General features: G+C 56.1%; 1 protein-coding gene across 1 annotated transcript in view; it reads left to right on the forward strand.

Moving 5' to 3' along the window:
• The window catches only part of LMF1 (lipase maturation factor 1), a 58,193-nt gene that overhangs the window by 7,608 nt on the left and 37,927 nt on the right, over nucleotides 1–12,658 (forward strand). Inside the window, exon 3 of the mRNA XM_081297632.1 lies at nucleotides 1,654–1,664. Within this exon, the coding sequence (XP_081153758.1) occupies nucleotides 1,654–1,664 (11 nt within the window). The remainder of the gene's footprint in view (nucleotides 1–1,653; nucleotides 1,665–12,658) is intronic.

Raw genomic sequence — 12,658 nt, forward strand, 5'->3', positions numbered from 1 at the left:
AAAGCCATGTGCCCCAGCTCTGGTTGCCTAATTGTAACTGGTTTCTTTGTTGACTCGACTTTTCTTAAATGTGGGGTTTCTGGTTCTTTTATCTGTACTTTGCTTTGGCACTGACCCCAAAGTGTTTCTTTGTTGCTATTCAGGATGACACACAGCTCTTCTGTCCTCCACTTCCCAGCCCCTCGTGAGGAAGGAAAGATCCTCTCAGGAAATGTGGAACAAGCCAAGTGTCTCAGGGGTCCTCTTCCTCTTTGGCACTTTCTTCCCTGCAAAGGGATGGAGAAGCCTCTTCAAAGGGTGTACGGGGCAGAGGCTCCTGGTCATTTCCTGCTTCTGAGCCACCTGGAGGAGTGGGGGGAGTCTCAGTCGGATACGTGGACTCCTGCGTCTGGCTTTGCTTTTGGAAGTCATGGAGAGCCATGGGGGCTGCCTCTAGGGCAGCTCTTCACATCTCTAACTCGAGGACCACCAGGGGACCAAGCTGCCCCACGTCCTGCAGCTTGGCACAGCCAGCTCCAAGCTGCTGGGACCCAGGTTTCTTTGTGACAAATAGGCTCAAGGATGCTGCCCATGTCCTTTTGTTCTCTGTGCATTTATTTCACTTTGTGTGTGTGTGTGCGTGTTTTGTATGTGCTGAGGATTGACTCTAGGGCCTCCTGAATGCTAGGCAAGTGCTCTGTATGTAGCTGCATCGCTAGTCCTTTTTATTTTGACACAGACCTCGCTGAGATGCTAAGGCTGGCCTTGAACTGGATCCTCCTGCCTCAGTCTCTCCAGTAGCTAGGATCACAGGCATGATTGCCACACCCATCTTAAAACTTCTGTCACCTCAGAAGCAGCCTGTATCTGGCAGCTGTCCCCCCATGCCCTCCCCAGCCTGTGACTACTAGCCGCTATCTGTGGATCTGGCTGTCTGGACCCTCACACAGACAAGGGCCTAAGCGTGTGGCCTTGTGTCTGCTTTATCTCCACACCCGTCTCAGTTGCAGCATGTGGTGCGTCTTTCCTTCTGCTGGCTGGAGGTACTTGTGTGTTAAAGATGGCAAGGGGATTTCACTCCTGATCCGAGGCAGGTTTTCTGGGTGGGGGCTAGGTGGACTCTTCTGAGGCAAGCGTGAGGTGTCTGGTCAAGCCCAGGCCCAGTCTGCCTCCAGCATACTGTGGGGACTTCACTATGTGGTTTGGGGTCCTCACATGTGTTGGCTGTGCTGCCTTAGAATACTAGCCACTGCCTGCCACAGCTCTGCAGGAAAGTGGGCCTTTCTCAGGTCCTGGCAATGGATCAGAGCCCACCGAGTGCCTGAAGCCCCAGGCTCCGGTGTCCTATGTTTGAGGTGGGTGCCCTCTGAGCACGCAGGCTCCAGGGTGTGGCATTTTCTGTAGTGCTGTGCTTGTGAAGATCCCAGCCTTCCTTCTGCTCCTGCCCACAGCAGCTTCTGGCCACACTGGCCTGGGGCCCTCCCTGCATGGGCTCTGTGGACAGTGTCTATTTGACCACCCAGTCCTGGACCAGGTCCTCCTGACAGCACCGACCCTCCTGGCCTGGGCTTGTGGGTGGGCTTCCCTAGTGGGAAACACAGAGGTTAATCTTATAAATTTGGGGTCAAAGTGAGCCAATTAAACTGAATACAGTTTTTTTCTTTTGTTTTTCAGGTATTCTTTTGGTAAGTGAGATGATTTAGGGAAGGACTGCGGGGGCTTGTTATACGTTGGGGTATGTATCTTTACACACTCTCCCTGGCTTTTCTCTTTGCTTGAGCATCTTCCACCAGCTCTTCTGGTGTGCTGGGTGGCTTGGGTGCAGCCTCTGTTGTCCAACATGGAGTCCTAACCAGGCAGCCCTTGCCCCAGACCATGGCTGGTGAGGTGTGGGAGCTCGTGGGCTTCCAGGTGCTCCAACCTGGCCAGCACCCCCTTCTCTGGGCCCTTGAGCCTAGCGTCCACCTCTGCGTGTGGCACTGATGCTGGTTTGTGCATTGCGTGGGAAGGGGATCCTGGGTCCCCAGGCCATGCTAGGTGGAGCCCCTGGAGTAGGGCAGAGGGCAGCCCAGGTGGACAGGCCGGCCATGGACAGCAGGTATTTTCTCAGTGGGCTCACAGTGGGTTTCTAAGTTGACCTGCACCCCAGCCTTCAGGGAAAGTGAGAGGCAGGTTTTCATTCCACACCTTGTCATCTGTGGTCCTGTGCCAGCGCCCTGACCCTGCCTGGGCCTCACCCATTTCTTAGCACAAGTAGCACCTGTCCCCCAGGGAATAGGCCAGCCAGAACATGGAGGCTCCAGGATATCCATGTTTGCTCTTGGTTATCTGGCATTAGAATCCCCCTCAGAATCCTTCACACGCCCACACTTAGGTTGACAAACCCTTAGTACATTTACTTGCTTAAAATTGTGAGAGTACTGTTTTCCAGCTGTCACGAAGACCGGACTTTAGGGCCTAGAGATCTTTATTAGGGTGGGGATGCCTGCTCCTTGGTGCAGTGAGTTCCAAGTTTGTGAGGCAGAGCAGGCGCACACTGTGGAGACTGGGTGCACTGATGGCTTGAGTAGACTGCTGCTCCCTGCGTTCTCAGGCCCGTGAGGTGGCCAGGCTGCCCTTGCCTTGGATCCCAAGGTGTAGGCCAGCAGTAGTGGGGATTGGCCTCACACCCAGGTTTTCCAGTATAGAACCACCTCACTGAGTCCACGCTTCTGATAAAAGGGGCCTTGTGGGTGGCAGGACCTGAGGCTCTGTGGGCCGGATCCTGGCAGAGCTCACCAGGGCACTGGGCACTGGGCTCCTTGGTGCTCCACACCAGAACAGCTGCCTGTTCCTGCTGCTGTTGGCATTGTCTGTGTTGGTTACACGTTATCCCCACTTGTCTTCAGCATCTAACGACCTCGGGCTCAGAAGCAATTGACTGTTGTCATGCTGCCTCTGATGGTCCCTGAGGGAGAGGACCTTCATCTCTCTGTGGTCACATTCCAATGACGGCAAACAGAGACACGGGCATGAGGCTCACTGCAGCCCTTGCACCTCAGCACAGCCCCCCACTTGCCGTCGACAGCACAGCAGAGGGGTGGGTGGGTCCGAGGCCGGGCACACTGTTCCAGTCTTTCCTCTGGCCTTGCTGGGGTCCCCTGCAGGACTTGTTTTCACAGTGAGCCCCTGGTCACATCAGGCTTATGTGTCATCTTTGTTACTCTGAGCGTGTCTGCCTTGTGTGTCTGTGGTGAGCCTGGAGCTGCCTGCACAGACTGCGCCAGGGCCACACCCCTCAGGAGCTGGTGGCTCGGCAGGAGCCCCACTTCCAGAGCCTCAGGACTGTGGCACCCTTTGGCCACATGCGTTTCTGAGGTCAGCTTCCCTGACATCAACGGGGATGCTGGTTCTCAGGTGCACAGTTGCCCTCGGCACGCCAGCAGCTGCACAGGGCCAGTTAGGCCTCCTCAGGCTGCAGAAGGGTCTGCCCAGTGCCACTCAGAGCACCCATTCCTCTAGCCACCCTGCCATGCCTCCCTGGACAGTGAGGCCTACTGGTGTCCTCCTGTCTCAGATGACCACGTTCCCCAGAACTGTGGCCTCCCTGGACGGCGAGGCTGCTGGTGCCCTCCTGTCTCAAATGACCCTGTTCCCCAGAACTTGTGCTCCTGCTGGCATCTTCAGCTGTCCTAGGTGGTCCCTCTCCATCGTGGTAGCCAGGGGTCCTCTTGGTCAGCAGCCCAGCAGGTCCCCAGGTCTCATTCTCCTATGTGTAGGCAGATGTGGTCACCCAGCGAGTGCAGCTGTGTGAGTGGGGTCGTTCCCAAGACACAGGAAAGCCACACTGATTGCCACTGGCTCTACATCCGCATCTCTATTGAAAGCTGGCCTTGATGAACTCTGAAGGCCTCTGTGTTGGTAATGTGCCCTTCCAAGGCCGAGTCTGAGGGGTCACTTGGTGCCCCGTGGGTGCTGGGTGCATCTTGCCCCTGCAGCAGTGGGCTTCTTGAGGCTCCTGTGTGGGCCAGTTGCACTTTATGGACTCTTTCTGCCCTAGTGGCCACCAGCTGACTTCTAGGCTTGGCAGGCACCCTCCCCAAGTGCACCAGCCCCTACGGTCCATTCCTCCTGGGCCTCCTGGCCCTGCCTGGCCCTGAGCGGCTCACACATGCAGAGGACTGCAGCTGCTTCCAAGCGAGTCTTTGGTGCCCCCAAGGCTTCTGCAGAGTTACACCCAGGCCTGGGTTGTGGAGGGCAAGGGACAGTAGGCTGGTCCCTCTGGGGATGTGATAGGCAGGGCACACTTGTGACGAGGGCCTGCTACCAACATGCCTCCTGATGGGCCCAGGAGGTCCTGAGGGCAGTGGTGAGGTCAGTGTGCATGCTGACTGGGCAGCCCAGGCCTCACCAGGTCCTGGGCCTTGGCAGACAGTCCCGGGGGGAGAGCAGTGCTTTTCCCGAGGATTTGGAGTGCTTTAGGCTCCAAAACATTTTGTGAGTTCTTTGATGGTGGTTTTTGTTTTGGTGGACTTGGGTATGTGAGGGCATAGACCTCCAGGTGTCCTCTCAGGGGTTGTGAGATATGGACTGGCCTTGCAGAGAGCAGACTGTGGCTGGTCACAGGGCCGGTGGGGGGGGTGCGCAAAGGGGTGTCTGGCAGGGCAGTTTTGGAGAGCCAGGCTGGAGATGCCCCTGGGATTGGGGCTGGGTGCCCCTCGCCAGCACCAAGGGCCAGGCATGCTCCAGGATGGAGGCTGTGGCAGCAGAGGTCTGACAGCCAAGTCCTGGGTGGCCTGTGCGCTGTAAGCACTGTTCAGGAGGTGCCTTCTCTTCTCTCCTGCTGACCCATGATGGGAACTAGACACTGAAGAGTCTGGAGGAACTTGGATAGCAAGCCCTATCATACCCCTGGCTGCCACACACAGCCTCAGAGCAGAAACAGGCAGACAGTGTCCGTGGCATCTGTCCTGATGGCACTACAGTGAGCTGTGGACACGTGGGGCCGGGTGGGGGGGCACCATCCACATAACAGGCACAAGGACTGCATCTTAGCCTAAAATAAGCAACCAGCATGGCCATACGCTGGGGGTGGGGACCAGGTGGCACTCCAGGCTGGCATTTCTCTGTGGCTGGCTCATGGTGGGCCCACACTCCCCTGCAGGGCACAGGGCTGGGCTTCCCTCTGCCCTTTGCTGCTTCATTTGGAGCATTTCCGTGTGCACGTGGCCCTTAGTGGTGTGGGGGGCGCCTTTCTTGGCTGAGTGAGCAACTCCCCCGCATTGTTAGTCTGCTTTCTGGGCTTTGCTTGGCGGCCCAGGCTGCATGGGATGCTCATGTGACTGGGACCCTGGAACTCGGGTGTTCCCGTCACAGCAGCACCTCCTGCCAGCTGTTGTGAGTTAGGAGTTACATGCTCCACATGAACCACCACCCTGGCCACTCCTGGATCCATGCTTTAAAACAGCTTAATGAGGGGTTTACTGCCCACCTCCAGGTTCTCATTAAGACTGTCAGTGCTGCAGCAGAGCTTGCCTGCAGGAAGCCACAGGCCTGATCCAGTGGGTTCCAGGCCTGCCCCAACACTGCGCTCCACGGGGTTCTCGTATACTCTGCTGTGGTCCACAGTTCATCCGATTACCCCAGCCCCATGATTGAGAGACAGTCCCTTTAGTTAAAGAATTCTCGCATCAGAGGAGCCAGAGCTGCCAGTCATGAGCCTGCACAGCTGCCACGTCCTACTGACCCCACGCCGCCTTCTTGGGCCTTTTGCTGCATCCCTGTGGGTTTAACCATTTGGCATGTTGTGGGGCGTAGTGGGAGAGGTGCCCTCACAGAGCCAGCTCCTAGAAGCATCATTATAGATTGACTGGGAACAGATGGCCATCAGCAATGGCTGCATTCTCCCTGGGATCACGGAGGAGCCTTCCTGTCCTCCCTGGGATTGCAGCAGAGCCAGGTGCAGTCCACGGGCTGTGGACTGGCAGCAGCATGGTATGAGGCCAGCATTCACTGCTGCCTAGTGGGGACAATTGCATTTCCCTCGTGTTCTCTCTTTGCTTGGTCATGTCTGGTAAAAGTGGCTCAGTCTAACCTAGAAGAAAAGGGATGGTAGAGTCTTTCCCTTGTCCACAGGGTCATTACCATTTTGCTTGCTCTGGCCTCTACCACGGTGTCAGTTTTCCATATCTGGTTCTAAAGTGTGGTGCTTCCTGTTTTTTTGGTACCAGGGATTAACCCAGGGCCACTTGATCCCCGGGCCATATCCCCAGCCCTTTTTATGTTTTATTTTGAGACAGGGCCTCACTAAGTTGCTTAGGACTTTGCTGAGTTGCTGAGTTGCACACTGTCTATCTGTACTTCCGTCTTAAGGATCCTAGAGCACCAAGTGCGTCCTTGCCGTGCTTCCTGCTCACAGTCGTGGACGCACTTCCGGAGCTCTTCCAGCTTGCTCTTGGTTTCACTTAGGCTGAGTTGTGCCGTCGTGGAGCAGCAGGCTGCCATGGACTTGGATCCACAGCATCACCCTGGCACCAGCACTCCACTGCCAGGGTCTCCTGGGTGTGGCACCTAGCGTTGAGGCAGGGTCCATCCCCACCCCTTCTCCGTGTTCTGCTTCCAGTGCCCTGCAGTGAGGGTCTGTCTGACTGGGCGCTCTCCTCCACTAAGCTCCTGCAGCTCCTACCCTAGCTGCCTACCCTAGCTTCCCATCTTGATTCCCCTGCATAACGTTGGGCACTATTTGTCCCCTCATCCCCTCCCCATGGTTGTTTCCTTTATGGGCCTTCAAGGATCTGGTTTTATTTATCAGGTTCTTTTTCTAGTTTAGTTTAAATTTTCTTTTGTGGTGCTGGGCATGGAACCCAGGGCCTCACACATGACAGGCGGGTGTTCAGTCACCGAGCTGTACCTTGTCCCGTCAGAGTTTTTACAAAAGCACTTTAGTTCATTAATTCTTTCTTTTGTAGTTTGCTTCCTCCTCCTTGATGGAAGGGGCTTATCATCCTCCAGTACTGTGAGTTGACAGCTGGATTTACTTTCTGCCTCTCCTGATCTGCTGGCAAAAGCACACATGGCCACTGCCCTCAGCTGTGTCCCCATTCTACCTGCCAGCTCAGTGCCGGTGCCTCTCTGGACCAGGTGCTATCTCTAGAAGTGCTTGGCAGTGCTGCATGCTGGGGGTCCATTGGTCACCTCTGCCTGTCAGTCTGGGTTTCTTTCCACCATCCAGGCAGTGGCCTAAAAACTGTTCTTGTGGTGATTAAAAAACTTAGATGCTTGGGTTAGCCAAATCCTATTGCACGGCTTCTAAAACTCTGCATTACCCTGTTTCACCTCTGCACTCCTAGTCCTGTGCTCCTGACAAACCCCTTTATCCCTGCTAGCACTTACTCTAATGTTCGCATCATTCCTCCACACAGTGTGTTCACAGGGCCACTCTTGGCGTGACCCATTTGATGTTGTCTGTGCACTCCCTGTAAGGGGTGATGGGCGCCATTCTCACGCATCCCTCATGGTGTTCTCACCATCTTGAACAGCTCTGTCACGGATATAGTACTTTAGTAATGCAACGATCGGGCCATCATTTGGAACAGGTGCCTTTCAGGCCTCTGTAGTTGGAGACTGTGGGACAGGTGGCCACCAGTGAATGTGTCCTTCTCTGCATCCTAGGGATCCTTGTGATGCACAGGGTGGGTGGGCTGGTTGTGCTGGCGATGTTCTGCGCCACCAGCTGCTTGTCCACTGTCGTCTCCTTCCCTCCTGTGATCTGGTGCAGTTTCTTAAGCAGGATGACTTCAGTTCACGTGTACGGAGAGACCCCTGGAAGTGCAGATGAGCCGGACCTCATCACTGCTTGTTCACTGTGAGCTGTCACTGTCTGAACAAGAGAAGCCACTGCTCTATTTACATTGCCTGCTTCCTGCCAGGCAAATGCCAAATGCTGGTCGTGATAGCAGCCAGGAGTCCTGAGAAGGGCTTGTGGCCCCTTCAGAGAGTGCCTGGCTGCCAGCTGGCTCTGCACCTCCAGAACCTGGTGCATGTCACTAGAGCTTCCTGGCTCAAGGGCCTCTTGCTGGATGTGGTCAGATGCAGTGCCAGCAAGCCCAAGCTTTGCCGTGTGAGTGGCAGGAAGAGGCCCTGTTGACACAGTGTCCATGTGCCAGTTTCTTTCATAAATGCTTTGATATTTGAAGACACAATGTAAAGGGGGAAGCTGCGATCCCTTGCTGCTAAGGCAGTAGCTGTGTTGTACAGATTTGTTGGAGGGTCAGGTGGGGTGCAGTGTATCCTAAGTCTGTTGCAGCCCCTTCTTGAGAGTGGCCGTTTCCCGTCCAGAACGTGTGCCTCTTCTGAGCAGCCTTCCCCGCCTTCGCCGCAAGCACACTGGCAGCTCTCAGATGGCGTGCTGCTCGGTTTCTGTCTGGTCCCAGCCCTGATGGGAGTCTCTGAGTAGGAGCACACTCCTGTCCCCAGCTGTGTACCTGGAGAAGTGGGTCCAAAGCACCAGAGGAAATCATCTTGTAGGTCCATACTCACAGAGGACTTGGAGAGAGAGTCCAGAGAGCCCCATAGGCCTACCCCGCCCTTTGTCATCATCTGCATCACTGAAACTCCACAACCAACACAGAGACCTGTCTCTGTTCCAGAGAAGCTACAGACTTGTTGGGGTTCTGCAATTTCCCACCAAAGTCCATGGCCCTGTGGCCCGTGGAGTGACCCACATAGCTCCACCAGGTGCTCTGGATACATCTGCAATCCCCAGGCCTGGATCAGCTCTGCGCGGGAGCCTGGTCCCTGTGTGGAGGGGGCTGGTCATACTCGCCACTCCTGGGCCTCCCAGTGGACGCAGGTAGTAATCACAAGACTGTTGTACCCACATAGTGAGCATCGGCTGAGTGGCATCATGCCCTGTGACCTGCCCATTTCTGCCTCCTTCTGGGGAGAAGCTGTAGAGGGGAATCACAGGCTGGGCAGGTTGGCTGTGTCCCTGTCCTGATGGGGTGTGATCTATGCATGCATCAGTGCTCACAGGACTGGCCCGGGAGTGCACCTCCCAGCGTGCCCTGAGCCCAGCTACCCTGCAGAGTCCAGTCTCTCCCAGACTCCTGGAGCTACACGTCCCAGTGCTGGGCTCGAGCATCTGTGGAGTTCTTATACACGTGAAGAGCCCAAGCATAAAGTGTCACAGAGGAACCCCTTTGCAAATCAGTAAGCACACAAAACAGGTAACGTCGCTGCGCTAGATTTGATGACTTTAACACGAAACCCCATGGATGTCGAGGTGGTTATCCTCTGCGGAGACGTCAGAAAGCACAAACTGCAAAGCCGCTGTGGAAACGGAGCAGTTGTGGAGGTGTCAGTAGCCGATGAGCATGTGAAATAATTCAGCAGCCATGAGGCCGCTATATCTTAAACCAGCCACAAGCTGTCTCCTGGGCTACTGTTAGAAGGGCTATTCTTGGGCATTCTGGAGTGGCAGACTTGGTGGGAGCTCTGAGTAGGGCTTCCTTGGAGGATGCATGGTCAGTGGTCAGGAACCTTGAACGCACAGGTCTGTGGGTATGCAGCCCATATCCAGGCTTCCTGACGCAGGATGGAGGACATGCAGACAGACCCAGGTGAGGATGCCCCTCTCTAAGCCATGACAGGAGAACATGGAGATCTTGGAGCTGAGGGGGATGCAGTAGCCATCCGCAGCTCTGCTCAGGAACAGGACGTGATGGAGCCTCTCAGTTACGTGGAGTTGGAGTAGAAGCTTTGCTCCTTCAGGAATGAGGCCAGGATGCACCAGGAGATAGATCTGTGGGAAGCCTGAGCTGTGGTCCAGGTCTGCAGAGCCAACCTTGCTTCTGCTTCTACAGACAGTGGAACTGGGATGATCACCATCAGGACAGGGTCAATCCCCCACATGTCTGTCTCCTTGGGCTGATCACCATCAGGACAGGGTCGAACCCACCCATGCCTGTCTCCATGGGAAAGGCCTCCTCAGGAAACTGGTGGCTGAAACCTCTCCCATTTCAGTTCAGAAAGACCTACTCTCTGAGCTGTCCTCAGAGTCACCTAACAAAATACAGTCTATAAGAACTTGCAGGGCTTGTTGTCCATCTGCACCAGACACTCTCCCGGCAGGGAGCTCTCTTAACGCTTGAGCTGAGCAGCAAGCCACTTCCCAGAGGCCATGCAGTTGACACCTCCACAGAGTTTGCCTCAGTGGCCCCAGGAACAGTCACCACGTGTTGTGACACTGGAGAGGCACATCACCTGAAGAGTGAGAGCCGAGCATGCCTTCTCATGCACAACCACGCTCTGTTCCCATGTGGTGCTGACCCACGGCACTGGTCACAACTTTACCTCCATTCTTGGCTGAAAGAGGGTGGTCTGCAGCCCTGTTCCCATGTGATGCTGACCTATGGCACTGGTCACAGCCTCACCTCCATCTTGGCTAAAAGAGGGTGGCCTGGCATTCAGCAAGTGCCTGCAGCCTGCCGCAGAGAGCAGGAGTTTCCTGAGTGGGAAAGCCACCCGTCTCCCATGTGGCTGTCCACTTTTGCCTCCTGCAGATAGCCCTCAGGGTGGCTGTGGGTGATGGCAGCTCCCTCAGAATGTCACTGGCAGGTAAGCGTCACCCTGTGCAGTGGAAGTCCTGTTTCCTGGTAGTCGACTAGGGCTTGCTAGGTTCTTGGATCTTGACTCATACCCTGGCCACATGGGAGCTTTTGCAGCACTCTTCATGGCCTGGCTCTGGCTGTGCCCTCTGGCGCCAGACACAGGAGGCTCGGCCTGTTTTCCCACATCTCTGTCCCTTGCCTCTCTTCCTGTCCACTGCCCTTCTGTTCTGCTGTTGAGCTCACCTGGTAAGATGCTCAGTCCTGTGACCCGGCTCTTTCTCTGCCCAGTTCCTGTCTGTATGCCTCTGCATCCTCACACATACTCGCAGGTGCTCGACCCCGCTGGCTGTGGAGTGCAGAGCCAGTTGAGAGAGGAAGCAGGCAAGACGCCAGCAGGTGGCACGCTACCAGGTGCCACGGGGGGGGGGGGGGGGGGCAGCACACCATAGGCTGAGGCCTGCTGGCAGGAGCTGTGTCCAGGGATGGTTCCTGGGCAGGGCCACCAGGGTAGGAGGAGACAGGGTGGCTGGCCACAGTCTAGCTGCAGTTTCTGCCTGGGGCCAGCACATGCCTCTCCTTGGATGACCCATCACCCAATAGCTGAAGTGTGATCTTGACCATCCTCTGAAGGACAGCATCCTGGAAGTTTCTCCTGCTGGCACCAGTGTGAGATGCCACCCTTTTGTCCAGTCCCTGCTTGCTACACTCCATGGGGCACACACTCTGGCCTACTTGGCCATGCGGTGTCCACAACATGTTGGGGGCAGGCTGCCCCTCAGCAGCCTTCTGAGCCCATTGCTGCAGACCTTGAGACGGCTGGAAATGGCCGCATCCATAGGTTTCGAGGCACTTGGGAAGGGGTAGAGAAGCCGGGCATCTCCCACAGGCTTCCTGCAGAGCTGTGGGGCTGCCCTGATGGTTGCCAGACTGGGGTGCGAGCTCACCTATGCTGACATGCTGGACTCTGTGTGGCAGCCTGGCCCATCAGCTTCAGCAGGGACACCCTGCTTCTGTGGTACAGGGGGACATTGTGCTAATGACACATGGGACATCGATGTCACCTGGCTGTTCAGGTCCAGGAGCCCCTAGAAGGCAAGGAGGCTGCCTCCTGCACATAGGAAGCACTCGCCTGTGTGGAGTGCAGGCACACGTGCACTGGCCCAGCTGTGGGGTCCATACCTGTGCCGTCCACCACAGAGATGCCTGCCCTATGTAGCCACTGAGATTTACATTCAGCTGAACTGAAGTTTAAAATATAGAATTTCCTCCCCTGGTCACCCAGCTGCATTTAGAGTTCTCAGAGGCCAGGTGGCCAACTGCTTCTTGACTGCCTGGCACCCACAGGGAGCACCTCCGTCCTCACAGACCAAGCAGCCAGCATGGTGAGCTGCACTTGCTCTGGGCTCTGGCATCCCTCCTGATGGGCACACACGTTCATGTCCCTGCATGGGAGGCAAAGGGCAGAGCATCCAGCGGGTGGGTGCGTGCTGACTGTGGAATGTGTTGATAGGAAAAGCTCTGGCCTAAAACTGACTCCGCCCACGGGAAGCGTTTTTGCATTTGTCCGGAAGCGATAATGCCGGCTAGGTCGTGACCACAGGTCTTGCTCTAGGCTAGCCAGTAACACCTACACTGGTCCAAGCAGCAGGGGGCACCAAGCTCAAAGTCTGGTCATCATGGTCACTGGGCACTAACAGGCACCCTTGACAGACCCAGGTATCCTGTGTTGCCGCCAGGGTCACCGTGAGGGTACGGGGGTTACAGGTCACTCCCTATTCTCTGCAGTGCCCAAGGACATCCTTAAAATTCCTCCTGATTCTTTTCCAAGCAGGAGGCCCCAACTGGCCCTCAGAAGGGTCTGCCCCCTAGAAGACACGAGGCCTAGCTGAGTCCTTTGTTTCCCCAGTGGCCGGCTCCTCCTCTGAGCAGGTCAGACTGTATCATGCTTTTCGTAGGCCACCCAGTAGCAAGAACAGCAAAGCCCCGTGACATGACCCATGGCCCAGAGGCCAGCAAGGTGGGTGGGGAGATGGCTGGGCAGGGCCTGGCCCAGAGTGTCATGGCCCAGGGCACTGCAGCTAGCTCTGGAC

Source organism: Spermophilus citellus, assembly GCF_964194105.1.
Source record: "Spermophilus citellus genome assembly, chromosome: 6".
In the NCBI taxonomy this organism is placed as follows: domain Eukaryota; kingdom Metazoa; phylum Chordata; class Mammalia; order Rodentia; family Sciuridae; genus Spermophilus; species Spermophilus citellus.